The sequence below is a fragment of the Amphiprion ocellaris genome, chromosome 7 (assembly GCF_022539595.1).
Source record: "Amphiprion ocellaris isolate individual 3 ecotype Okinawa chromosome 7, ASM2253959v1, whole genome shotgun sequence".
In the NCBI taxonomy this organism is placed as follows: Eukaryota; Metazoa; Chordata; class Actinopteri; family Pomacentridae; genus Amphiprion; species Amphiprion ocellaris.
The window spans coordinates 7668717-7695696 of NC_072772.1; the positions used below are offsets into that span (position 1 = coordinate 7668717).

The 26980-nt window shown below is 41.6% G+C and overlaps 1 protein-coding gene across 3 annotated transcripts; it reads right to left on the reverse strand.

The window, feature by feature from the left end:
• Positions 1-1627: 1627 nt before the first annotated feature.
• Positions 1628-26458, reverse strand: cluha (clustered mitochondria (cluA/CLU1) homolog a). Of its 3 annotated transcripts, none has more exons than XM_023276906.3 (27): positions 26115-26458; positions 18763-18956; positions 18463-18634; positions 16563-16706; positions 16108-16235; positions 15825-15979; positions 14073-14198; positions 13437-13584; positions 13248-13340; positions 12575-13009; positions 11334-11593; positions 10919-11241; positions 10035-10136; positions 8512-8612; positions 8270-8422; positions 8124-8186; positions 7788-8032; positions 7571-7655; positions 7322-7475; positions 7070-7209; positions 6203-6283; positions 5981-6106; positions 5725-5846; positions 5537-5630; positions 5317-5451; positions 5151-5224; positions 1628-3878 (listed from the first exon to the last, which is right to left on the reverse strand). In XM_023276906.3, exons 1-27 carry the CDS (start codon positions 26248-26250, stop codon positions 3752-3754), a joined length of 4116 nt encoding a protein of 1371 aa, XP_023132674.1. In that variant the 5' UTR covers positions 26251-26458; the 3' UTR covers positions 1628-3751. The 3 variants fall into 3 exon arrangements, with proteins under 3 accessions (XP_023132674.1, XP_023132673.1, XP_023132675.1); XM_023276905.3 differs by having other exon boundaries at positions 10832-11241; XM_023276907.3 differs by lacking the exon at positions 26115-26458 and adding an exon at positions 25072-25200 and having other exon boundaries at positions 10832-11241.
• Positions 26459-26980: the final 522 nt, after the last annotated feature.

Sequence of the window (26980 nt, forward strand, 5' to 3'; positions counted from 1 at the left end):
CATGTGATCACCATCTAAATATGAGTCAATATCTGGCTTGATCAGTATTATCAGGTGATATTGACCTGCCACAGATATTTCTTTATATGTTGTCTGATACTCACCAATATGAAATCTTTCTTTTACAAAACATATGAAAAAAGGTGCTTGAGGTACTTTACAAGCCCTGTCGTCACATAGTTTGTCCAGCAGAGCAGCTCTGACTACATGCAGCACATGTAGCAGAGCACACATCACAGCTGAGCAGACGGTGTTGCAGAGTCAAGCTTTGTCTTCATAGTAAGTTGTGAAGTACATTGCTGGAAAGTTAATACACAATAACTCTATTATTTCTCTTTTAAATACAACTTTTAACTCAAAATCAAAAATCCAGTGTTGGTCGGCCACTAATGAATATGCACTGTCATATTTTAGCAACTAGCTTCTGCTACTTCTGCAATAATATTGGGGTAAATTGTTGAATGGGATTACTACATTTGAATCAGTCAAAGATCTGGCTATTTGTTGCTTATATGAATTATAAGAACCCCAAACAATTCTTTTACTAGTTTTATTTTATTCATTTTTAATATAAAAGCATACTCAGACCAAAAAAATAATTAGACTATTTTGTAAAGAGCAACACACAAATACCACACACCATCAGAAGAAACAGACTCAAACACTAGGCATAAGAAGCCTTTTGTGCAGAAAAAATTTCATCAGTGAGAAAACACAAAACCCTCAGACAATCATCATTTTCTGGCATCACACAGAGACAATAATGCAATATGACCAGGTGCAGTGAAATGCATTATATTTGGGGATAGATATTGTACTTCTTCTTCTCACAACACTGTTTATAAAACGGTTTAAGCTTCTTGTAACTTTAAGATCTATTTTGATGCATATCTATATGCAAATTAAATGAATATTTAAACTGTATTGTTTTTATTTATATGTCATTTAAGTAAACATTTAGTCTCCACACCTGCTTTGCATTTCAAACATTCAGATTGTAAAGTAAATGCAAATGGTACATTTGCAAATTATGTATGAAAGAATATGCTACACTTAAATCTCAGTTTTATATTACACCACACATTCCCCCCCTACTTCTGATATTATCTAATAACATAATATTTCATGCACTTTTAACAGCTCAACTATTCGAGAGAGAAATGTTGTACTAAACTCTAACAGAGTCAATTATGTCTCCAACTAAAACAGAACGATTATGGTAAAAGCAACAGAGCATCTCTGGAGAGACATTTTCATCACTCTCTGGGAGTTTATTCTTTTCATAAACTATTACGAAACCCAAACAACAAATTTGTTGGGATTTCAACAGCCTCAGAACAGGCCCAACAAGTACCCATCTTTGTAATTTTAGACCATAGAAAATTATAAAAAATAATTTTCCCTCACTCTGTGTAAATCACAAAGTTTCTGTGTATTTGTGAACTTCCTCTTCAGCATCCTGTCACTTAGGTCAAAGACTGTTCTTTACAATCAGACAAATGTTAGTGTGCCACCATATGGACACTACTGGTATTACGGTTGAGCCACACAGAGCAAGGGGGAAATAAAGGATTAAAATCAGTGAAGAAAATGAAAAAATATGATACAAGAAACTCAGAAAACAAAATCAGGATTCATATTTCATCTTTATAACCTGTAAAGTTTCTTTAAACCTATTATTACTGCCATTCAGACACTTAAATAATAGGCACATACACACCATGCTCTGCTACTGATGTTGTGACATCATGTTTTAAGAGCACAATCTGGATAATCACTGTAGTAACCTCATCTCCTGGTCTGAAGAGGTCGCCTTTTGTTTCTGTATGCGGCTCCTTTATTGTCAGGTAATTCAGGCGGTACAGTAAGTAGTCCATCTTGCACGTCTTGTGTCAAACAGACTGCATTTTCTCAGAACAATCAGCTCTGGCACCATCTCTCTATTGCTTTAATCATTAACATCTACACACGGCAACAATTAAGTAACAAATTGCCATGGGAGGGATACATTGCATGTATACAAGCGCAAACAAACCTTTATCAGTCTTTTTTGGTACATCAGACCGAAGCAGCCCTTCTTTTTTATCCACTTTTGGTGTATGATTATATTAACACACAGCACGAGAAAGTGCACTGAAACTGCTCACTCCTGGCTGGCTTTTAGTCTTGGTTACATATGAAAAGATGACCCAGTAAAAGGAAACAAAAACAATAAGAAAGAAAAACACCCAGCAACAATAAATGTGTCACAACTGCCAAGGGTGAGCACCTGTCCAACGGCGAGGTTAATGTCAGAACCAACTTCATACATAAGCAGATTTACAACACTGGTGGCCATGAATGTTTAAAGAAAAGAGACATCAGCCATTTGACAGGACAACTGTGTGTAGGAATATAAAACATGTGGAAAGCCAATGTTTGCTTAGCCTCTATTCAAACTATGCAGCAGCAAAAGCAGCAACAGCCCTGGCCGATAGATTTTCTGTCAGACTACACAAAGACACACACGCACGCACGCACACACACAGTCAAACATACATACATGCACATATTTTCTTTCAGTGTGTAAAAATAGAAGATTGAACACAGCTAGTATATAGATAGATAAATCTACTTGTTCAAGGTGGATGTTTCTCAAATCTGCGCTTTCCCATCAACATCAATCAAGTACCTGTTTAAATCCAGTAGAGATTTATACATCTTTTTCCACTTCTATACATTTTCTATAAAACAGACATGGCTTAAATTAACTGATGATCAACAGGCATAAAATACCTTCTTAATTCTCTTGTGCATTTTACAAAAATCCATTTTATTTACTAAAAAAGAAAAAGGAAAAAAAACCAGCAGATGAAGTCAAGCTGAATGGTCGGCTGGAAGCTCACTAACGTGTCTCTGTGTTGTTTGTTCGCTCAGAGAAACAGGAACCATAGGACACAGCTGGCACCCACCTGGGATGTCGTAAGTACAAATGATCGAGGGATTAAATTAATTCAACATCGGGGGGATGTGTAAGGATGATGGGTGATTGCTGCAAAGTGGCTCAAAGAAGCCACAAAAGAAGAGGAATTTACATTCTCAAGCCCCAGTTGAAAAAATCTCTAATTTAGTAGCTGTATTCTGGTCTTAGTGCACAGTAGAAAGTACCCCTGAGTTCTAGGACAGGGTAAGTGCTGTATCATTTAGAGCACCATTTGGGGGTGGGAGGGGGGCGCTACATGCCCTGGGGGTTTGTGGGGCTCTTTAGGCAGTGGTGGGGCAAAATAATGGTCCTAGGCTAACAGTGTTGTGGGAAGCTGAGTAGAAGCATGACTTAGGGATTAAAGTACAATGGATAAGGCTATGGTATAGAATGTCATGGTCATTCTTGGTCTCCTACCCCTCCAGGCTGCATCACTCTTTCAAACCGAATCATATTTCTAAGCAGCTACCACCTTCAGTGACTTCCTCACCAGGTTCTTGGGCTGGGGATTTTTCAGATTGCACATTACATTGATTCTATGTCGTTTGTACTTTCTCCTCGCTACTCTTCCTACCTTGTAGGAAACTCCTGCTCTGTATTCCTTTAGTCCTACAGTTCATACAGTTTTTCTCTGGACTGCCCTGACCCCCACCCTCCCCTTTTTTATTTCATTGCTGATTTAGACTGCTCGGTTCTCGGGTCCACAGGCTCAGTGACTTGACTGTTGCATCACGGCCGCTCTTTTTCCCCCCCATAGCAGAAAGTAGCTGTATTGAGGGCTTTTAGATATTAATCAATGGGGATTTTATCCTCTAGCTCCAGTGGGCTGTCCTCAGTGGGTTCCTCGCTCTTTCCAAGCTCCTGCAGCTGCTGTCGCCTCTGCACCTCTGCCTTCAGGTTCTCCAGATCTTTTTGACTGAAAAGGAAAGAAAAAGAAAAAAAAAACATGATTTTAAATATAAGAAATTTATGGTATAGCTTGTTTATCTCAAATTACTGGTCACTCAGATGTGCACACAAAACGTATGCAGGGTTGTTCTCACCAGGACCAATCACTGCCTGGGCGTCGCTATCTAATTCTACCTTCTTAACCAGAGTTTTAATGAACTAAAATTCATTTGAAAGGTTGCAGTTCAATATAGTTTATAGAGCATATTTTATATTGGGTGCCTGCATGCACACGTACTGTATGTTCATGCAGTTTGTGCATCATAAATCAAAGGGTGTGACCTCGCGTGTTCCCAAATACCATTGTTCGGGGAACAGAAACAAAGGTGAGTCTGCAGTTACTACCAAGTGAAGTAATGGCAGTTTTCACAGGAGTAGAGTCTGCAGTGTCCAAAACTGAACACAGTACATCAGATTAAGAGTGTATCAGGAGCATGCATGCTGTTTTCTGAAACATTACATGTGGCTGTGCACTGGGAATGAGCTCCCCAGGGTCAGAAAATCAAAGCACAGCTTTACTGCAACATCCGAAGGCGCCTGAGGAAGAACATTCAGTGCAAATGACATTAACTGTGTGAGAGTGATTGTTTGTCTCTGTATGTAGCCCTGTGACAGACTGGTGACCTGTCTAGGGTGTCCCCTGCCTTCACCTGAGTCAGCTGGGATAGACTCCAGCCCCCCCACGACCCTAATGAGGATTAAGCGGTGTATAGATGATGGATGGACAATAATTGCCCCTCACCCTCCTTGCTTGCTAGTATTGGCTCCCCTTGGCGTCTTCTTCTTGAGGACTGTTCAAGGTCCGCTTTCTTTGACACAGTTTAAGAGATTTAGTGCTCATCACAGATGGTATTTGGCGTATTTTTATGATGACACTTCCAAGGAGTGTTACAACCACAGCAGAACTGCTAGGAGTGGCGTATCACTGCATAAAAAGACTCATTTGAAGTGGATAGCGGCCAAATTCAAGTCAGGCATGGGATTTTGATTTTTATAGTTTGTCTTGGAACTTTTTGATCACCCTTGGTACTGGGGCGAGAAAATAGTTTATTCATTCTTATAAGACATAAAGCTATTTTCAGGGATGGCTGATTTATAGAAGGTGAACACAGTGTTACACTTGAAAAACTTCAACAAAAATTTAAATCCCAAGGTCTCAAGAGGCCACTGCTGGTGTTACGGGCATTAAAAACCTCATATCTTGTACTGGAAACATAGTTATACACCTTTCTGACTCTACCTGAGTGGTATAAAGATGATGCCGTTGATGATGTTGAGCTGCTCCAGGACACTTGCCATGCTGGGGGCAGTGAACTGGAAAACGGGAGGAAATACACACATAAAATTAGTGTTATACATTTCAGACTGAATAAGATGGAGAAACAAAAACATGTCAGATCAGCCACCTTGAGAGGCATGATGCTGGCATTGGAGCCGTTCTTATAGATCTCATTCATGGTTCTCTGCAGAGCTACAGCCTGCTGGGTGAGATACTTCAGATACTCCGAACTCTCCTTGGTTTTCTCATGTGCCTCACCCATCTGAGAAGACAGAAAAAAAAATCCATCAGTTTAAGTTATCACCTCATCACACCTGATAGAAAGTGTCAGCTCCTACAGTGCCAACCTGGTTCTTGTAAATAGTGTAGCCCTCCTTCTCGTGCTGTAGTGCAGAGCGGAACTCAGCCTTGCTCTCGTACGCTCTCGCAACCAAATGGTGGCTGAAAAGAACAACAAAAAAAATGTTACACAAACCATAATGTCAGTATTATTATTATTACTCTGGACCTACGAATGGTGAATCTCTCCCCACACCTGAGGGCCACTTTGAGGGACCGGGGTCCGTGGTACTTCGTGTTGATGGTCAAGGCGTTCTCCAGGAATCTCAGAGACAAATCATACTCCATCACTCCATGCAGCACCAGCCCGATGTTACTCTGTGGAAGCCAAGAACAAAAAAACAAGTCTTTATTACTAATCCTGTGTTTTTCCTGCAGCAGATCAGATTTTACCAGAGATATAATCGGCATTAATTATGTTAGAGGCTGATAAATCCCAAGAGCGTGCTCACGTCTAGAAGTGCCATCTCTGGGTGATCCTCCCCGCAAACCAACAACATGAGGTAACGAGCACGATAAAGCAGCTTCAGGGCGGTTGAAAGCTGGCCGTTAGCGAAGCAGTACAGAGCCAAGTGCATCTGAGAAGTGAAGAGAAGAAACATGAAGGTTAAAAAGACATTAAACATCTTTGGCATGACAAAAAATTTGTTTCTATATTGGGTCTGACAGCTTACATATTCTTGAATTGTGTTGGGGTGCTCGATGCCGAGGACTCTCTCACTCATCAGAACAGCCTTTTGCTGGTTGCTGAGAGCCTGCAGGGAAATACAATACAATCCTCATTATCTTTAAAAACAAGCTGGTTTTTGTTTTTTGTTTTTTTAAATATTGCATTATATACTGTCTTGACAAAGTGTTTAATAGAATGAAAATAATTAAAAAGACTGAAAAACATCAATGAAAATGACTAAATAATAAAGCAAAAATCATAAAAGCAGCTAGAGATCATAAAAAAAAAGATTAATAAAACAGTCAGGTCATAAAGCCAAAAAGGGTCATAAAACACTGCCACAAATTAAACATTACTAATGTTGCAAAATAATAAAGAGACATAAGGCACAAAAGACGAGGCCCCTTTGATCTCAATTGGCAGGCTGTTTGGAAGCAGTAATGGCAAAGGCCCGGTCCTCTTGTTCACAAACACTTGATAACATTTTAATTTCAATACTGAATTTTACAGGTAGCCATTGTAAATTGCTAAGTGCCGCAGTAATATGGTCATATTTTTAAGTGCCCCCTCTGAACCAGTCAGAATCTGTAGATGGAGATCTGTCTGAAGCTGGAATATAAAGAACTGCAGTAATCATGGTGGGAACAAAGAAATTCATGCATAATCCTACGCAAATCTTCAGTAGACAAGAAAACACACTGAAAATAGCAGAGGGCCAAGGATAAACGCTTGTGGGACAGCGCAAATAAATTTATTAGTTAAGCTTTTGCTGTGGCAACCAAGAATGTTTGGCTTGAGAGACTCAGGATCACAAAATCAAATGAACACTTAAAAAATGTAAAAGTGAAGAGTTGTGATCGTTTGTGCATACCTCGGGGTGGTCTCCCATGATGTAATTAAGGCGAGCCAGCAGGCGCAGGCAGGCACAGATCTCTACATGCATGGCTCCGTACACATTGTTGAAGAGGTTAAGAGCCTCGTTGATCAGTTCACAGCCCTCCTTCAGGAAACCTGGAAATTAGGTGGATTTACGTTTAGATAAACCAAAGAATATCTGCAAAAACTATGCTCCCAAAAGTGTACAATCAGACATTATCTGTTAAAGTACCCATGTGACCATCACCTTGTTGCACTTTGGCCTGTCCACTCTGGAAGAAGTGGAAGGCGTCTGAGGCTTTGGGGTTTACGTGCTTCACAACAGGGAAAATATTCAGGATGTCCTCCTCTGTGAAGGCAGGCTTGTGGCGGCTGTCAAAGTTGTACTCCTTTATCAGGATCTAAAGTCAAACAAAATTATATTTCTATTAATAAGAAATGGGGGGAAAATGGGTTGGCCATTTGGTGAGGTTTCAATAAACTACACGAGTGTCACCTGGATGCCAGTTTTGATTGAAATTTCTCTGAGCAGAGTGATTTTCTGAAGGCCATATTTCTCCACCACCTGATCGACGCTTTCACTGAGGAAGAAAAGAATATGAATATTTGTCATGAATAATCACACACTGCTTGGAATTGCATGAATAAAAAAGCAGCCTGTCAACACTGTGTCTGAAGCTTAAGAATTGTTTCACAACAGCTGGAGCCCTTACCACTGTACGGTGAAGTGATAGTAGCTTTGTGCCTCAGAGGCAATGTTCTTCCACAGCTCGCTGGGCGTCAGACTGGCCCACGCCGTGTTGTCGCCGCTGCCGGGGACCCTGTTGCGACGTTTGCGGCTTTTGCGGCGTGACACCAGCTCATCGGGAGGGAGGTGGGCGACGGCGTCAGGGAAGGAGCTCAAGAAGCAGTTTAGGAAATGGCTTACAGCAGCTGAGAGGGCAGACAACTCCACACCCTGCAAGGTGACAAAGAACAAAAATCACCGATCAAAATGAATGCTGGTTGATCATTTAAATGTGTCAGATTGTATGTCTGATACTACAAACCTGGAGGTATGTCTTGAAGATGTGCTTTGCACATCTGGTGATCAGGTCACTGATTCCTATTCTCTATAAAACACAAGAAAAGAAGAGATGTTAGTATGAATATCAGCATGGATGCAGATAGTGTGATGGGGGTGTTTTATACACACATAGAAGTGCTGTAGCTGGGCTTTGGCAGGGGTCTTATCCACAAACTCCAGAACTGTGCCCAAATAGCGAATATTGATGCCTCTCTGGTGCAAGGCCTCTGTTAGTGTGACTCCGTCCATGGGCAGAGCGCTGTGGTCCAAACAGTCTTTCACCTGGTTATAAAACACACAGATATAACTTCAAACTCTGATGCACAACAAGAGAATTCAATGCATGTCTAAACTGGATGTGTGTCACTGACCAGTGATGGGATCTGACAGGACACCAGGAAGGCAGCAGCGTCTTTGAGGAGCTGCTTCTGCTTCTGGACATCGTCTGTGCTGTCATCTGGGAAACGAACTCCTGGTTTAAAAGCACACAAACACAGTCATTTCTTTACATATATATTCTTTTATATTGTTACTGACCTTTCACGGAACCTGTTCTTTAAATGCCTACTATTCAGTTCACCATCAGCAACTGTAACGAGGCGTGGGAGGCCTTTCCAGAACATGTCAGAACAAATGCTAAAATGGTGCACAAATGAAAACTTACAAGTCTGACTGCAGACATTTTTAAACTTTAAAGAGTGGTGTCGTACCTTTTACATTTTCTGAAGCCAAAAACATGAGAGATGTTGGATATGGATGAAACAGTGTGGAAAGTATCTATGGAACTCACTCAAAGCTGAATCAATCAAATATCAACAAAAAGCCCTTCATTTGCCCCATGGTAAGATGCTAATGTTAGGTGGCTTAGCACATAGCTGTATATTATTGATCAATTATGTAATATGAAGTCTAATGTACAGATCCAATGGAAGATGTGGTAACAAAATCTTCAAAAAAGAAACCCAGAGATATGAAATAACTCAGTTTTAGTAGCTATTAGCTACAACAGCTTAGCTAAGCCTAAAATAAAAAAACACATTGACTTAGCCTGCTGTGCAAGAACACTATTTTTCCAATGTATGTTTGTCAAGAAATAAATTGTGAGGAAGTGGGTACCTAATGCAATAACATGCTCTTTATTTATAATACTCTGCTGACAAATTACATTCTGAGTCTAGCTCTCCGATGCATATTTAGTCTTTTCTGTCTATTTCTCTCAGACATTTGAGAGCCATTTTCCATAAATCTGCTGTAATATTTCACTGATATCATTGATAATGGCATAGATTTAGATGCTGAGTGTTAAAGCTTGACAGGCATAGCAACAGTAACCAAGGAGATGGGCCATGAGGGAGCCAGGTATGCTAAAACGTCTAGAAAAAGGAAATTAGACACTAACAAATTCAGCTCAGGGACTGAAGATGGATGAACTACTGCATTTATCTCGGCTGCTCTTCTAAGAGGGTAACACTGTCACTATGCTGTTATATTATACAGTACAGATTCAAATCCATTCAGTTTCTGTCAGCATTAGTTCACATTAGGCATTGTGATTTCAGAGCTGAATCTAGTCATTTGTGTTGTAATTTTTTTTCACTCTGAAACAAACCTTTCTTTGGCTTCAGCCTTTTTAACACTGGACATATCCCCATCCAAAAAGTTGCAGGGATTTTTTTTTTCCTGCCTCAATTCATTATTTATCAGCTTGAATTATCCACATACAAAAGAAGGAACAAGCTTTTGGCAGAAAAAAATTACTGAAAATCATAAGCATCAAATATTTCTCAACCTCTAAAGCTTTTCATTTTATTCAGGTCCCTTTAATAGCTACATAGCTCATTTCTGAATAATTCTGACACAAAATCCACACAAAGTGATCATCTTTTGTATTTACCTGGAGAGAAGATGTCTGGGTTGAAACGAATATCAAAAGATGTGTTGCTGATGGAGCCCACCGCCTTGCAGGCATTGAGGACCACCTCACGACTTTTGGGATCTAGAAAAAGATGCAAAAATGTTAGAAGGAATGGCGAGAGACATATAATGTCACTGTATGTGAAAAGTGAAGATTTAAGTCATGTCTACGTAAAGCCAGTGTTCTTATTTGCAGCATTGATAAAGGACAGATCGTATCACTGATCTTGTAATTCTGTTTATTTCCTCAGCCAAGTTTTAAGACAATGATAGGCTTACTGTAGACATGGCCTTACTGAGGACCCACCACCACACATCACAACCGCAAACAGACTAGAGCAAGCAGATTACTGTGATTTAGGATCAATCGAACACCACACAAATCACTGAACATGCGATTACTTCTGCATTCCCAAGCACCATTTGGATTAATGGACACAGCAACTGATTATTCATTTTACTGGGTCAAATCCTAGAAGGGATCACAGTCTGGAGATGCTTTGATTGGGGGCCAACACTCTTCTCTGCAGGATGAGGACTGACAGGGACAGCTAGTCGGGTGGAAAGAAGCTACTACCTGTATGTCTTTCAGTGAAATTCTGCCTGATACACTACCGCCCTAATGCAATAGACACACATTTTCTCTAAAATTGTGTCAGATTAGTTAAGTTTTAGTTCATTACTACTTGTCTGCAATTAAAAACTGCCTTTTTCTTTGTAATTATCCACCAGAGTAGCTCTCCCTGCGTTGTCCCAGCCTTCTTTTGCTGGACGTACCAATACCAGATCCATCTTCGGCAACTAAGGTCTCCGCAAGCTCTTTGGCCTGAGCTAATCCTGGAATACTTTCCTCAAGCTCCTTACCCTCCAATGGGCTCTTGCATTCCCCATTCTGAGTGGCTGCTGGGTCTAGAGGCCCATTTGTTGCGGATTTCAAGGAGATTTCTTCAGTTTCTGCTTGTGAGGCAGCAGAGGTGGCGTTTTCTGTCTGATTTGTGAAATCTGTGGACACTTCTGTTGCATTAGAAGAATCTGTAGCAGTGGTCTGTGTCTGGGCTGTATCAGCCTTGCACTCTGTGGATGTTTCTGAGGTTTCTGTGATGGAGGGTGTGTCAGTCTTGTTTGAGTCCTTGTTTGCTTTCTGCTGCATGAGCTGTAATGCTGCCATCTTCATGAAGAGGAGATATCTGGAGAATTAACAATGACACACATTAACAAAGTCATATTTATAGTAGCACATGTTTTAGAAAAGTTCATGTCGGTGCGTGACAGCACCAACCTGTGCTCAACAAAGGCCTCGATGAGCTCCTGGCGTAGGCAGGCCAGACGGTGGCGGTGTTGGCGGGGGAAGCCTTGGCGCTGACTCTCTGGAGGCAGCTCCTCTCCGTCCACAGGCAGGAAGTTGAGGTCAGGAGGGAAGGTACGAAGGAGGTCCAGAATATAGTGTCTGCCATCATTCCCAATGATGCCTTTACATTCAACAGAAGAGCACAGCTCCACGATGTCGTTCTTGTCATTCAGCACACTGTGACGCTGGACCTACAGTTTACAGTACACGGATGGAAACATTAACTTGTTGGTGAGGCAAAAGATCTGAATCCTAGCATGTGTTGATGTTCGTCAGTCATGATATAACAGGAGAAAAATTGAACGTAACCCTCTGAACTCCAAAACCTGACAGTGGATTTGAAAGGCATATTACAAAAGACAAAATAAAATTTTTAAAAACTGCCAAAATTACAGCACTTATCATAGCAAGAAACAGTAAAAACAGACATCATTGTCAGACTTTCAACTTTCTGACAATACCTGGACTACTCATGTGTAACTGTCTGTTTTGTCAGGAAGAACAAACAAATAGTAGCTTCAAATTGTGGTATTTCATCAAACTATATGTCATTTAAAAACTTGCAAAAAATAAACAGTTCAGAAAAACAAGATTACGCAACAAAATAAAACTTCTTCTCTACTTGACACAACAAAGAAGCCATGACTGACTTATCTGTAACTAACAGTCACTTCACAAAAATTCAGGAACTTTTTGGCTGAACTGCAGGCCGTGTTTACACAGAGCAGATAGGACACAAGCACGTGAAGTCTCAGGTTTTTCCCCTGTATTGGTAACACCTGTGGGCACTTGAAAAAATCCTGTACCTCTTGATTCTATTTCTGGTATTTGTGTGAAACTATTCATTAAAGAAATTCAAGTTGGATTTTTTTTTTTTTTAAGTTTTTGTGATGTATAGCATTGTAACTTTGTTAAGCCATTTTTGAGTTCCAGCACTGGTTGTGCTTTTTCCACAGAGGTGCAAAACTTTATACTGCAGTGAAAAATGAGCCCACAGTGAGTAAAAATGTAACAGGAGCAAAAAAGCACCTAGAAACCGTTTGGGGTTCTGATGGTTGACATAAGCGTGTTATGAAAGAACCAACTACCACAAGTCAGCTTTAATACCATCACTGGATACGTGTTTCTAGTTTAATAATCACTAGAGGTTATACAGTGGTCATGCTGCTGACCTTTAGTGGCCTGCTGGTCTTATCCAGCAGCTCCAGATATTTGCTGTGAGACACAACCGTCTTTCCGAAGTCGATGGAGCCGTAGATGACGCTCTGCTCCTGCTCGCGCTCCAGGATTCCTGGGATGATGGACTGAGCTGTGACCCGGTAGCCTCTGTAGTCCACCACTACTGTTCCCAAGGTGTACAGACCCTCCACATCCACTGCCCCGTAAGCCCGTACTCCATTCAAGTCATTGGTGGGGGCAGTGTGGGCAGCTGCATCGCCACCCAGCTCACGATAGTGGTCCCGCACATCGAAGCCCAGACTGAAGAAGATGTTGTTCCAGATGAACATCTGCATGCGAGTTTCTTCACCAGGGTTGATGGCCATTACGTTGCCATCAATTACTGCCATGGCGCCTCGAGTGGCAGCTGCTGCAAAGTCACTGTGGACCTGCAGGAGAAAAAGAAGAAGGTATTCGTGATATAGAAGAACAATTTACAACTCAGATTGGCGTTGCATTGTCTGCCAGCAGAGTGAGTCAGCAGTTTGGGTGATTCAGCCTCATCTGGTCTCCACAGTTGATTATCGTCAACAGATTTAATGCCAAGAGGCTGAGCTAATATCTGCAAAGGCACAATAAACTGATAAACATTAGCAGAATCTCAAAGCCTGAAAGCTTCAAGAGCACCTTGAATATAGCTCTCTCTCTCAGCAGTCGCTCAGGCAGGTTCTTCCGAGAAAGCTCTCTGGTGGTCTGCAGCTCCTCGTTCCAGTCTCTGGTCTGAAAACGAGTCAGCACACAAAAAACATTAGAACACAGTGAAAAACTTCACAGCATTTATTTGCATGATGTGCTACATGACTCAGCTTCGTCCACCTGTCCAGGTATGTGCTCCTCATAACCCAGGCGAGAGGTGTAGGCGTCCTCAGCTCGAACACAGTCCATGGCGTGGTCTACCTGCGGAGCGGTCCAGCTGTACACCTGGAAAGGCGTCGCTATCCTCTCAAACGGGTGTCTCTGCACTCTGCAGCAAAAACACCAAAGACAGAAAAAAAGGCATCACTTTGTAGTTCAGCAGTAAATATCTCTTTGCGCACATTCCAGGCAGCTTATCTGAAGGTTGCTCTTGTGGTGAGCAGTTCATTTAAATCCAATAAATAATAAGAACAAGAGTCTTGGACATATTTGCTGTAATCATATTTCTCTTTTTGAGTTTCTATTCTTATTGTACTTCAAAATTTTGACCTGCTGCTATAAAAGCAAATGTGCTCTCCAAGCTCAAATGTAAGGACGGAATGACTAAATGAATTTGTAAAAGATTGTCTTCAAAGAAAAATGCAACATTAGCAAAGAAGAGAAGCTTTTGTAGAAAGTGAACAGAGGCCAGGGGGTTACTGTGTTCCTCCCATTTCCTCTCAGAAATAATACAGTCAGTATGAAGACAAGCTGACCACAGAAGAAGAACAGCACATTCAAAAGCACCTCTAACTAAAAGGAACAAGATGCCTTCACCTCTTCTTTTGCAGGGCAGTGAAGTTCTTTTTGAAGGCAGGGCTGATCTGGCTCAGCAGCTCAACCAGTGAATGGCTCAGGAAGCTGGGATTGGCTGGTTTGGGGTTGAAGGTGTAGGTAGTAGATCTGAAAAACACATGCACATTACCTTCATTGTTCACATTAATATGGCTGCCAAAACGCATGTGACCTGAAGTCTACTAACTGAAGAGTACAGCCGCTTAGTTTCACTGTCGATTAATCTATCGATAATTTTCTTGATTATTGATCATTGTTTGGTCCAAAAGATGGCAGAAACTGGTGAAAAATATTGAACAGTGTTTTTGAATGCTCAAGATGATGTCCTTAAAGGTCTTGTTTCGTCCAAAAACCCAAATATATTCAGTTTACCATCATGACGAGAGAATAAACCATAAAATATTCAAATTAAAGAAGCAAGAATCAGAGAGTTCAGGATTTTTTCTTAAAACATTCCTCAACAGATTATCAAAATAGTTGGGGATTAAATAAACAACTAATAGATTAACTGTTGCAGCTTTACTGGAGAGAAAACCAACAACTCAGTGTTGGATCAGTGAGTAGTTTTCCAGTAGGATGAAGCTCAGTGAAGCTGTAAATCTGTAAACCATTAAATGTTAAAACATGGAAGCTACAGTGTTTGTAATAAAACTGTGCGGGAAAGTCAACCTCGCTCCAATTACATCCCATTATTGTGACTGTTAAGCTTTCACCTGCATCCACAATCAGGATCCTGCTAATACACTGCTGCGCTCGCATCCTAATCGACACACTATCTGCTGTTTAAACCTCTGAATCCTAAAACCTGCAGCCAAGCTTGAAAGGCATGTTATCATTAAAAAAATAATAAATCACAAACACTACAATAATTATCAGGACCAGAAACTGTGACAGCAGAAAGGAACAGACTTTAAACTTTCTAACACTACGTGAAGTACTCATTTGTTTTGTGTTGTGTCGGAAAACGGAATCAAGCAAAACAACATTATTCTGCATCTCTCCAAAAATTCCAAAAATAAAGGATTTGCTCTAATCGCATACAGTAAGAAAATCTTGGCAAAATGGAGAAGCCATTAGTGATTCAGCTGTGCCCAAAGGTCATGTGATAAAAATCCAACAACCTTTCGGCTGAACTGCGGGCTGTGTTTACACAGAACAGGTACACTACAGTTGTAATAAGTAGTAACACCCCTGTTTTCCAGTGCTGGTAACACGTGTGGGGACTGTACATGCTTATTTCAAGTTTTCTTCTTTTTTTGTAAAATCACAATAATATATATGTATAATAATCATTTTTTTAGTCTTTTTCTAAGATATGCTATTCTAACTTTGTGATACTGCACAGAAGATGTTTTTAAGGTCTTTCTACTGCTAACGATGGTTGTGCTGTTTCTATAGCGATACGGTACGTCCTATTGCTGTTAAAAAATAAGCACACGGTCAGCAAAGGTGTGACAGTAGAAAATAATGTTCAGAAACTGCGTGTAGCTCAGAGGGTTAAAGAAAGTCCAGCTACATGTATCATATGTCTGTTCTGTTTAAATGGAAAGCTCCACCACAGGAAATGTGCCATTGAGAATGATTTATATGACCTTCTAATCACAGTCTGACTCCTGCAACTTAATGACATGTTGCACATTCTGATCGCTATGGAGCACTGCAAACACTCTGCGTAACAGCTGCTGCCAAAGGCTTTGTGTAGAAACCGTATCGGGAGCATGAAGGTGGACTGACTGGTTGAGGTAGAAGCCACGTGTGGAGGCGGTGACGCTGACATGGCGCTCCTCCACAGTCACAATGTACAGGTACATGAGGTCACCGTGCATCTTCCTGTTTCCAGGTGGAGGGTTCCAGCCGCTCATGGTCAGGACCTTCAGGCACTGCATGGGCTGGTAAATAACAGGCAGAAATTTGAAATGTTATGGCTTCAACTTGATCCGACTGCTCACACAAGTTTAAAGGGCAAAATGTTATTCCGCCTTAAGAGGCCTACAGCTGAGACCAGGCTGCTCCTCACCTTCCAGTCCTTGTTCTGTGGCTGGAGGGGCACCAGGGGGCGCTCTTTGCTGCCGGGCAGGATGTGCTCTGGGGGGGTGCAGTCGATCTGCTCCAGCTCGCTGCCCTTCTTCTTCCTCTCTCCACTATCTGCGTAAGAAGAACCAAGATGAAGGTATGTACATTTCCATACATGCCGTCCATGCAGTGTTGTGTTACACACTGGACTACTACGCACATAAGCCCTTAGACATGGATGTGAATTAGATTTTAAAATCCATAAGTGAGAGGACAGAAAACACTCTGTTTTGCTCTCCCTGCAAATACTGTGCAAGCATTTTGTGTCTTTCTGTAAATGTGCTACGATGTCTGAATCAGGCTGTGAAAACATTAACAGGAAGCAGCGACAACTGATGGCTAAAAGCATGACTGGGACCAAATGGTGAAGTCAGCATGACTTGTCGTAGTGTGTCGTACCTCCGAGGTCTCCGTCAGTGAAGATGCTGAGGAAAGAGAGGGAGTTGCAGTCCACTCCATTGTAGGCGTCTGAGGGGTCCAGACTCTTCAGCAGGTCTCTGATGTGACGCACATGGATGCGAGCTTCACGCACCGTGTAGGGCTCTGGAGCAAAGAGAAGCAAAAGGGTGTAATTAGCAGACAGCGAGTGGGCGTTAGAGCACTAGATCAAACTAAGAAACCATTTTAATGAATCATTCAGTTCAGTTCTGGGCAGCAGCTAAATGCAGTAAAAGCTCTCCATATTAGATTGTGCCAGGCTGTAAATAGGAAGACAAAATTTAGAGATTTCCTTCTAAACACATTAAACATGTTAACATGATAATAATATCTGACAATATGTAACAGACTGAGATATGTCATGCTAAATTATGGTGCTGGATTGTATTTTTTTCTTTTTATCATTTTAGTGTTCAGAATTGGTCTGGGTAGACCAGAAATCACGGCTCAATGAGGCACTGGAGTAATAAAGTTATAAAAACCAGAGCACATAAGCGCTAAGTGTTTCTCCTGCTCGATTATAAGTTACTACACCTGCTAACTAATTACATTAACAACTCAGTCTCCCTATTTCCGAAGAATAATGAGATGAAGACGAGGTCGATTGTTTTCATTAAGATTGAGGGTGAGATGAGGCTCACCACTAACACCTCCTTGTGCAGTGGATATTTTCCACCAAGAAGTCTTACAAACATTTATCAGACACAACTGGGATTCACAGATAATCTGCTCTTATTGGTGAAGTGGGCCAAACCAATCATCTCTTTGCCCAGGCTTCATTCTCCCACTGACATCTGCTCCACTGCTGACAGTAGAAGCACACTAAATGAGTAAAAGTTGCCTTCCGTTCTTAGTTTGTCATAATAGGTAACTTAATCCACAGCTGGCAAGTGGTGGAATGCTGCATATCTACAGTGTGTGCTCATGATATTACATCTAACCTGTTAAAACAAACTGAAAGTTCTCTATTGGTGCCTCCAGCATTTTAGAGGCCAGAGTACTGCTTTTTTCCTCATGATTTTGAAACCTGTTGTGGCACAATCAAGGTGAAAATCTTTTTTTCCCCCCCCTTATCAGTGTGTCTGTACAGTGACAGTAAGCAGCTAGTGCCTTAGCTGAGCATTTTTACCTTGAAACTGCCTCAAAAGCCGATAACTTGCAGGAAGAAGCTTATCGTGATTTTTTTTCCAGAACCAGTTTCTGGTTCAAACATGTACGGCTGAATTACTCCAGCAACACAACCTGCCGTTGTATAGCACAGAATAGTTCTATAGTGTTTGAGCAGAGTTGTAGATGAGCTGGTGTGCTGAGCTGCAGCGAGTAGACTTTATAGATGTGCAAGTTCTAGAGGAAGCACTAGTGTAGAGCGGGATCCAAGAATTTTTATGGTTGGAAGGGATTATTTTTGTAAGAAATTAATAAAATAACTTTAGCGCCCAACAAGCTTTTAGAGGTCAAACCAGCAACCAAAGCGGGATTTTGAAAATTCTAATTTGACTGAGCAGTTCACAACAGTTTCATGTGGTATAATGAACCCATAAAGCATATTAATTACTACTTTACATAGACTTTTTCTCAGTATATTCATCCGCATGACAGTTAAACACTACAAACACAACATCTGCTCTGGCTGATGTCGAATAATGTTGATCACGTTGATGGGGTTGTACCTGCCCTCGCTGCCTGGCTTCTTCACCTCCATCAGTGCTGTATTTGTTTTCACACTAGTAGGTTAGTTAAAAGACAACCTGGCGACACTTTTTGAACAGTAATCAATACTAGATTATTTTAGTGAAGATAATGACTGTGATTACTGTCTTTTAATCAGGCAAAAGCGTAAAACAACGTTTCGGACTCTGACCTTCCACCACTTTGAGCAACGAGCCCTCCTGCACGCCCTCGATGGACTTGAGCTCAGCAAAGTTGTCCAGCACGTTTCCATCCAGCTGCAGAGAGAAGCAGGTTCGGTGGCAGGTGTCCTCGCGGTCCATCAACACCTGATGGATTTCCTGCACCATTTCCTGAGGGGACACCTGATGCACGGGAGGAAACAAAAGAGATGACGTGACATGGACACGGCAATCACCAAGAAATCTACAGTTCAAATTGCAGAAGTAGACACAGCCTTATGAAGTCCTACTTGTGCAGAGCCAACCCTTACCTGCAGGTCAAACAGTTCTGTTCCCGGTGCCTGGATCTTCACGGTGAAGCCGGTGTCCTGGATCACTATCACCTCCTGCTCATTAGACTCCTCCCCTCCATCCGCCTCGCCATTCCTGTCCTGCTTCGATTCAGCCTCCTCCGTGTGTTCATGAGCCCCGTCACCATTCACCATGGCTGTATCTGCACTGTTCCCTGTAGCAGAAGAAACAATAACAATATAACAACCTATACACTGTTGAAAACTAACATAATCATTCATCTAAAGCAGGTAAACCACTGACTTAAACAGTGTATTGACAGGAAACGCTCTGAGCATGGCATTGACCTACCATCACGTGGTGACCGTTGTTAGCAAACATTTGCTTATTTACACTTTCAATTATGTATGCCAATCAGTTGGTAAAGAATGATGGGTTTGTTTTAGAGTTTCGGCACAAACTCTCAGGGTACATTTAAACACTGACACGGCCGTATGATATAGTATGATGGAAGAAGAAGTAGTTTGTTCTAATGCACAGTATGTTAAATTCAAAATGTCAAAAATAGATAGACAGATTAATCCTTTATGATCCTGCAGCGGACAAATTTTCAAATCCCAAGATGTCCAACAAGGTTAGGTTGCATTTTGCAGTTTGTAAGCCAGAATGCATTTCTGTCCATTCTGATCCACAATCCATTGCACAATGTAAGATAACTACCATTGCAGCTACAAAGCTTTATCTGTTCAGTGCACAGACTGCGGCCAAAGCTTAAGACGCAATGTTACGATGAAAAAGTATGTCAAAACTATTGTGTGCATGCTGCATCCAACAGTTCATACTTTGTAGGGGAACTCTAAGCTATTTTCCACCTGGAAACTCTGTGGCTGCCATTAGTCAATAACCTCCACACAGTCAGCCATGCAAAGGAAGCCATCCTGACAACAGAAACAACAGACTTGTCTTCCACATAACCCATGTGCTGCCAGGCAGCCGGGTCACAAACAAGGAACACAAACCTCTGGGTCTGGATGACCTTCTGAAATATTTATGAATGGGTGAGCAGAGCCAACAAAGCTCAGCAACAGTATGTTGCTGCCACAACATTTAATTCAAATAAATTCAACACATGACAGAAATAAGGTTGAAGAATCCGGACATTGTGATTTCAGCTTCTAAAAAGCTGCGACTGTAACACAAAAATCACAAACACCTGAAATGTGACAATAAGTAACTAGCTCATTTAGACAGAAAAGTAGCCAACTTCCAACACAAACCTGCTCAAACCAACACTGTTGCAACACTAAGGGGAGTTTAGCCAGAAGGCCTTGAGGGATTGAGTAAAAAGGATTTGAGCATTCACAGGAGGGAATTATTGGTAACATACATGGTTATTTAATACACTTACACTGTGGCAAATACAATACCTGCAAGGCAGACAGCCTCTTTAATAGACATCTGAGCTTTTAAAATGAAGGTTGTACATTGTGTCAATAAAATGAGCCCTAAAAAGTCAGTGCCAGACACCAAACTATGGATGATTATATTTTTCACTGTTTCTCAAGTAACAGTAAAAATGACATGAATAAAAATGAGACCTATTCATTCAGAGGAGCAGAGGCCGGCTATGCGGATGTCAGGCGACTGTTTTCTGTCACTGGGACACTAGTGCTGCCAGCTAGTGTGTCCTTTCTCACTGTCAAGGTTAACACAGCGTCAGGGTTACTGAAGAGAGGGAGGGGTGGGGCTCCATGGCTGGACCACGACCCTTAGTGGGAGCGATCGCAACGAAATGGTGGAGGAGCCCAGGAGAGAGAGGAGCAGCAGGCCACGCTCTGAATAACAAACACAACGGCTTCAGAGCGACTCAATAACGATAGAAGGAGGCGACGGCTCGGTGTCGAGTGTTTCACCGGCTTCGTTTTCACACATTTAATTTCTTTATCAGACTTGAGCTCTCCCTACATGTGATGCTGACTGACTAAAATCCCTTTATGCTCCATATCTCGTTCAAAAATTTGCCAAAATTACACCGTTTGTAGAAATCACTTTCTGTAATGAACTAAAAATGTTGGTGCTTCTCTTCACTAACATTAAGCCATTTGTGACTCAGCTGTCAACGTTAGTCACTTGACAAAAATTTAGGAACTGAAACCATAGGAGCCAAATTTGGAAACAAAATAAAGTTGTAAAAAGTAAAATATCTGTTGTATGTTGAGTCACCAGTATGGTTAACACCTGTAGGCACTTAGAATAATGTTGTGCATTCAACTTTTGCAAAAATACATAAAAGATATTCAACTTCAGTTTTGTCTTTTTTATGATATGATTTATGGCATTATAACTTTGTTATACTGAACAGAAGACATTATTTGATTCTTTGTACCGTGGTTGTGCCGTTTGAGCAGAGGTGAAGGATTTGATTTTTCTCTTAAAAATGACCCCACAATGAGTAAATATGTGACTGGAATGAAAAACTCCTAGACAAACTGCTTGCAGTTCAGATGGCTAAAGTATACTGTGGACTAGACAGGAGGGCATCCTTTAGTTTTAGCAGCGAGCATCTTAGAAGATTAGACAGTGACATCTTTCATGTGATTTGGTAAAGATACACAAGTTATAGCTTGTTAATGTGAGGATCTGCTGTATTTGACCCTGTTGCATTATTTTAAATGTCTTGACCCTCCTTGGCTCTGAAACGCGGTAAGCTATGATTATAATTTTCGCTACTTTCTGGTGTTTTACCTAACACATTAATCGACCATCATGTTAGCTGCAGTTCCCCCCACTGACACCATCATTCTGCAGGAAAAGCAAACAAACAACTGCCATGTGTCAGCAATCATTCTAGGCTGTCCGACTTATTCCAACAAATGATGGTTCATTTATACAGGGTAAAGTGTGGAGCTGGTGTTTGATTAGGGCTTCCAAGATTTAGTTCGTTGTTAGCAGCATTCACCATATCCGGCAGGCAACAGTCCAAAGGGCCACAAGGCCTCTGACTGATGAGGCATTGCAGCAGACTAAACGTTGCAAAACTGACCCATTTTGCTCCACAGAAGTGGAAGAAAGTTCATTAGGGAGAGAGGAGAATAAAAAAAAACTGAAGGGGACGGTTAAATTACAGTTTAACTGTAAACAGGACAAATGTGACGCCTGCTATTGTCTGTAAGGGGAAAAGCCAAGAAGTTGAAATGCACAAAGACTTATTCATGATGTATTTCCTGGAAAAATGTCTACCCGGGGTTGAGGAACATGATGATATGAATCACGAGAAGATTAGTCAGACAGCATCAGTATTTAGCTCACTGCAGTGGCTAAAAAAACAATCACTTTCAGATTGTTATTTATTTTTCAATTAAACCATAAATCCAATGAGCTTCCAGAACATACACTGTCCCTCTGTATGTAGAGCAAATAACATCTTCAGTATATGGCACCTGCATAAAAGTGGTCAGTATCATGATGACCATCCATTTTGCTTGTACTCACTCAATTTGGTTAAAATAAATACATAAACCTGTCAGAACAAGAAACTCCACATTAGTAATTTGCAGCTCCATTTAATGTAAACCAAAGAAAACACTCACATCTAAAATCCATTAAAAATTAACTAATTAATCTTAGAGACCATTTTAACCAAAATTATGCCACAGAGGGATGAACAGTGACCTAACTTCACACAGCGATGGTTGGACAGTGACCACACAGAAGCCCTCCACAAGGTCAAGGTAAGGAGTCAATAAGATAAATGAGATCAAGAGTGCAAAAACAGACACAATGAAACACCAGAGCAGGCACAGCTGAGACTGCAAATGGCACATTTTCTCTCAGTATCCAGCTGCCAGCTCACAATAATAATTCACACTATCTTCTATCAGATAATGTCACAGTTAAAAATGAGCTTTTCTGTACAACAGCCCACTTCTCTTGATAACCGATGTAACCAGCCATCGCTCCACTTTGCAGCCCTTGACATGGGGACAGCGGCTGCTGCCATGGCAACGTTAACCAGCCAGACAACCCTGAAAGCAACAACAACAACACAACCGCACAAGGCCTCTCTGTGATCATGTTTGTTAAACCACACGGTGGCATCCTGCTGGTGGACAGACGGACTCTGACTGCATCTGCATTGGAATTTCCTGTCTACAAAAACTCAAAACAAGGTCTGTATGAATAAATGAATCACTAAAAGCTTGCCAGCAATCACAGAAAATTCCCAAGATATATGGATACTACCTATACAATAAAGTTCTTGTATTGTATGGGAGATACTTTGCTGTATAATTATGTGGTAACACATGCTGAGTTTAAGTCAGTCAATAAACACAGAATTAAGAATATGTCATTCAAGACAATTTATATAAAAAAAAGGCCAAAATTTCCTGGTGTCTGCACTTAAAATGTAACAATTTGAAGCCTTTCTGTGATTTTTATTATTGTCAATTAAATATCTTTAAGTGTTCAACTGATGATCAAACTAAATAAGCAATTTAAAGATTCAATGTTTGACACTGTGAGCTTGTGACGGGATATTTTTTTCTTTTTTTTTTTGTTTGTTTTAAGACCAAAAGATGTGCTAATTAATAAAGTAATAGTCAGTTACATTTCCATACTATAAATGTAAACCAAATATCCAGATGCGGATTATGATCCTGGAAATTAGAGATGCAAATTAATTTGCATAAATGTTTATGCTTCACATTTTTGTTTTCTTGTAAAGTCCAACACAGATTGATCTCTGCAGACCCTTATAATGACTCAAATAAACAATAACTCTTTGATTCCTCTCAACTCAAAGTCATGATGTTCTTGGATATTATGGGGTTACACAATCAACAGGTCGTTACAATAGATGAATACAGTAGCGTTACCTGGACATCCAGCCAGATGAGCTACTGTGCCAGGGTGTCAGTGAGTCCTGGGATTAGCTTGGACACTCTTCACCCCACAGGAACACTAAGCTTCTTAAAACCACTGACAGTGACCCTCGCCTCGATGTGTCGGCTCTGCCGTGTGTGGCTACTTACAACTCCTCTTTTTTTGTTTTTAATGTAGCCGCGGATTCACCTTAGTTACCCTGTTCATATAGCTGTCATTACATGTGTTAATTCTTGTCATTTTCTCCTTTCTATACACTATTGCGTGTAATTAATGTTGTGTCCTCGCTCTCAGGTATTTCTGGCTCAGGAGCTGTGCAAGTCTGACCTACTGGCAACTTATCCCGCCGATCAGTCCAATGTTTATGCTCTCTTGTCTGTTTTCTCTCAATCATCTCCCTTTACCCTCACCTGAACCGCCCTCCCTGAGTCTGGCTCTGCTGGAGGTCCATCCCCTCCAATATTGTTAATTACATCAAATCAAATTATCCACACAGAAATACAGGAACATCTTGTTGACCGGGAATCCTTTGATTTGTTGGGTTTTCATGTATATTTTGGTAGAATTATGGGCTCAGTGCTACATTTGTCTGGTTAAGCTCAACATTTAATAAACTTTTCCACATTTCAATCCTTAATTCTCACCATAAATAACACTGTACGGTCTTAACTTAAATATCTAAACTAGTTAGGTTCAATTTGAACACCAATCTTATTATTCTGCTGGAATAGCTGTCGTGTTAAACGTGCTGCAAAAATAACGCCAGCTTGACTGACTCGGCCCTTAAACTTGCCACTGCTTTTATTGCGGGTTCCAAGCACTGTTGCAGGTACTGATTATTTGCTAAATAATAATTTGGACCATAAAATGCCATATTAAATGCACATCACACGCTCCTACATTGCTACCACCAGATTTCATGTCTTTATTTTATTTTTATTACAACCAGCAATTCAAGAGTAAAGAGAATAAACTCGATCCTCACAATTGAGTATGTGACACCAGGAAAGAAAGCTCATAATGCTTTAAAACTACCCTAAACTGTTGTTAAATTATCAAGACAGCTGCCTACTGCTGTTCTGTGTAATGTGCCATTTGTTGCAGCTCAACCAGGATGAATCTGCTGCTCCATGTGAGTTTGTAGGATAAGTCAAAGTCACATATACAAGTAATAATAATAAGTTATCAAACAGCCAGCACATCTTCACCCACAAAGCGACACAAGATCAAACGTGGACGCACAGCGCACTGACACACTGTCGCCCGGGTTGCAGAGACAATTCAAGGTCCCACATGTGAGCCCCTCTGACAGGCTGCAGGGACTCGGTCAGCTCTGGAAGTTCACTTCACCGCCTGACAGTCCTCGCGTCGCTTTAATCCGCCTCTGTGCCGCCACTTCACTGCGATCCGCCACGAAAAAACTTCTAAAATCGCAGTTTACTCACCTCACTCACACCGCTGTTCGTGTATTATTAGCGTAACCTTCCCTCTCACCGTGCATCATGACTTTTTCTACTACAACCGGCTTCCGCTTCCCGGTCGAGGAGGAACACTCGATGTAATCTTCCCCGGCGGGGGGGGAGGGGGAGGCCGGTTGGAGTGTCACGACCGACCGCAGAGCGATTCACCGACGTGACATCGCTTAACGGGTATTTTTGATAACATGATAACGAGGTATTACATCTGTCACACCGGCTCTCGGACAAGTATCCCTCGGAAATACTGAAACCACGAGTGCGGCCCCCCCTGTGTTGGTGCGGGCGGTGCGCCGCTCCGCTGAAGGTGACCTTCAGTCGGTTCTTCTGTTACCGAACATGTGCGTCAGTGAGTCCGCTTCACACAAACTGCCGCTCTGTGTTAGCTTATAAAACATGTACTATACAGCCCGTTTGAGCTTTATCCGAAAAACACTCGTCTTAAGTGCCTGTGCTCGGCTTTTTGAGCTCGAAGCCGGTAGTGACAGGAGCGGCTAGTTAGCTACCTAGCCAGTGAGCTAACCGTCTGCATACTGAATGAGGGGAGCTAATGCTAGCATGCCGGCTAATTTGTTTGGATTAGCCTGGCTGCTTGGCGTGCACTGTCAGGTTGAAGTCCATGGCAGCAGCTATGACTGAACTATGGATGTAAAAATCAATCTCTGGAAGTTGCTAGCTCGCTAATTAGCACAGAGGACACTGACAGGAGCTAACAGGTTAGCAGATGGTGCAAGCGGGACCATCCAAACTTGCAGAGGCTACCAAGGAGATGTTGGGAGGAGGAGGCGGGGGTGAACCTCCACCTTGGATTTGAGGACTTTTAAGTCACATAACAAAGCATGGAGGTAAATGACACTGTCTTTATGCAGGGCCACTCGGTAAGCAGCGCTGAAAACAGGTGCACGGTGATGCTGAATATACGAAATTGTGTTGTTATTGTGTGCGTTTATCATAATCACTATGTGTGGCGTAACAGCACGTATGTGGTAGTCAGTGTGCAGCAGCAGTCTCACCACAGCCGCAGGGATCCTTCACACGCGTCTTGCTGCCCTCTTTGCCGTCCGGGGCTCCATCCCCGGCTTCATCCGCCAGATCAGCCGGATTACAGTTAGGCACTGACGCCGGGATGTCATCTGTCTTGCTCACCATGGTCGGCAGTCAGTGTGGCGACAGAAATCCCCCGGCAGCTTTGCGTGAAGTGTGTTGGTGAAAATGCCAAAAAGAAAGAAAAGTCTGCTTCTCCGGCTAAGGCTGGCTGGCTACATGCGAAGGGTACAAGCCTACAAAAACAAGTCTACCGAGGAAGGACAGCGCTGTACATGGTGCTGAACACACGTGGTTCACTCCTCCCCTCCTCTTGACCTCTTTGCCTTTGCGTTGTACTTCCCCACCCACCGAGAGTGGCGCTACGGAAACCCACATGCGACAAAAGTCTTTTAAAAAATAAAAAATAAACTCCCCTTTGTGCTTTATTGTTGATTTGCCTCTGCACTAGAAGATAAACTGGAAACTGTGTGAGTGAACAACCCGAGTATCACGGTTTTATCATCATCAGCATAAACAGATATTTAATTAATTTGAGTGATCTTTGATAGTTTGACCTGGATGCCATCAGCTCCTGCCCACAGACTTTAAACCCCCCACTGATCACTGGTGTGAGGTCTGTCTATAAACTCCTAGATCAGTGGCTCTCAACCTTTAGTCAGTGACGTACCCCCTGTGAACTGTTTTTTCATTCAAGTACCCCCCCAACAAAAAGAGACGGCATAAAATACAGCACTATGTCATCAGTTTCTGATATATTAAATTTTATAACAATGCAAAAAATGCTACTTTGTAGTGGTCTTTCTTCAACTATTTGGAAAAAACAACTAAAAAC

Coding starts and splice junctions, on each gene's coding strand:
- cluha (XM_023276905.3), bottom strand. CDS start 26,250: ATGGTGAGCAAGACAGATGACATCCCGGCGTCAGTGCCTAACTGTAAT. Junction 16,707..18,462: donor GTTGCTCAAAGTGGTGGAAG/GTCAGAGTCCGA, acceptor TCTTTGCTCCAG/AGCCCTACACGGTGCGTGAA. Junction 16,236..16,562: donor CACTGACGGAGACCTCGGAG/GTACGACACACT, acceptor CTTCTTACGCAG/ATAGTGGAGAGAGGAAGAAG.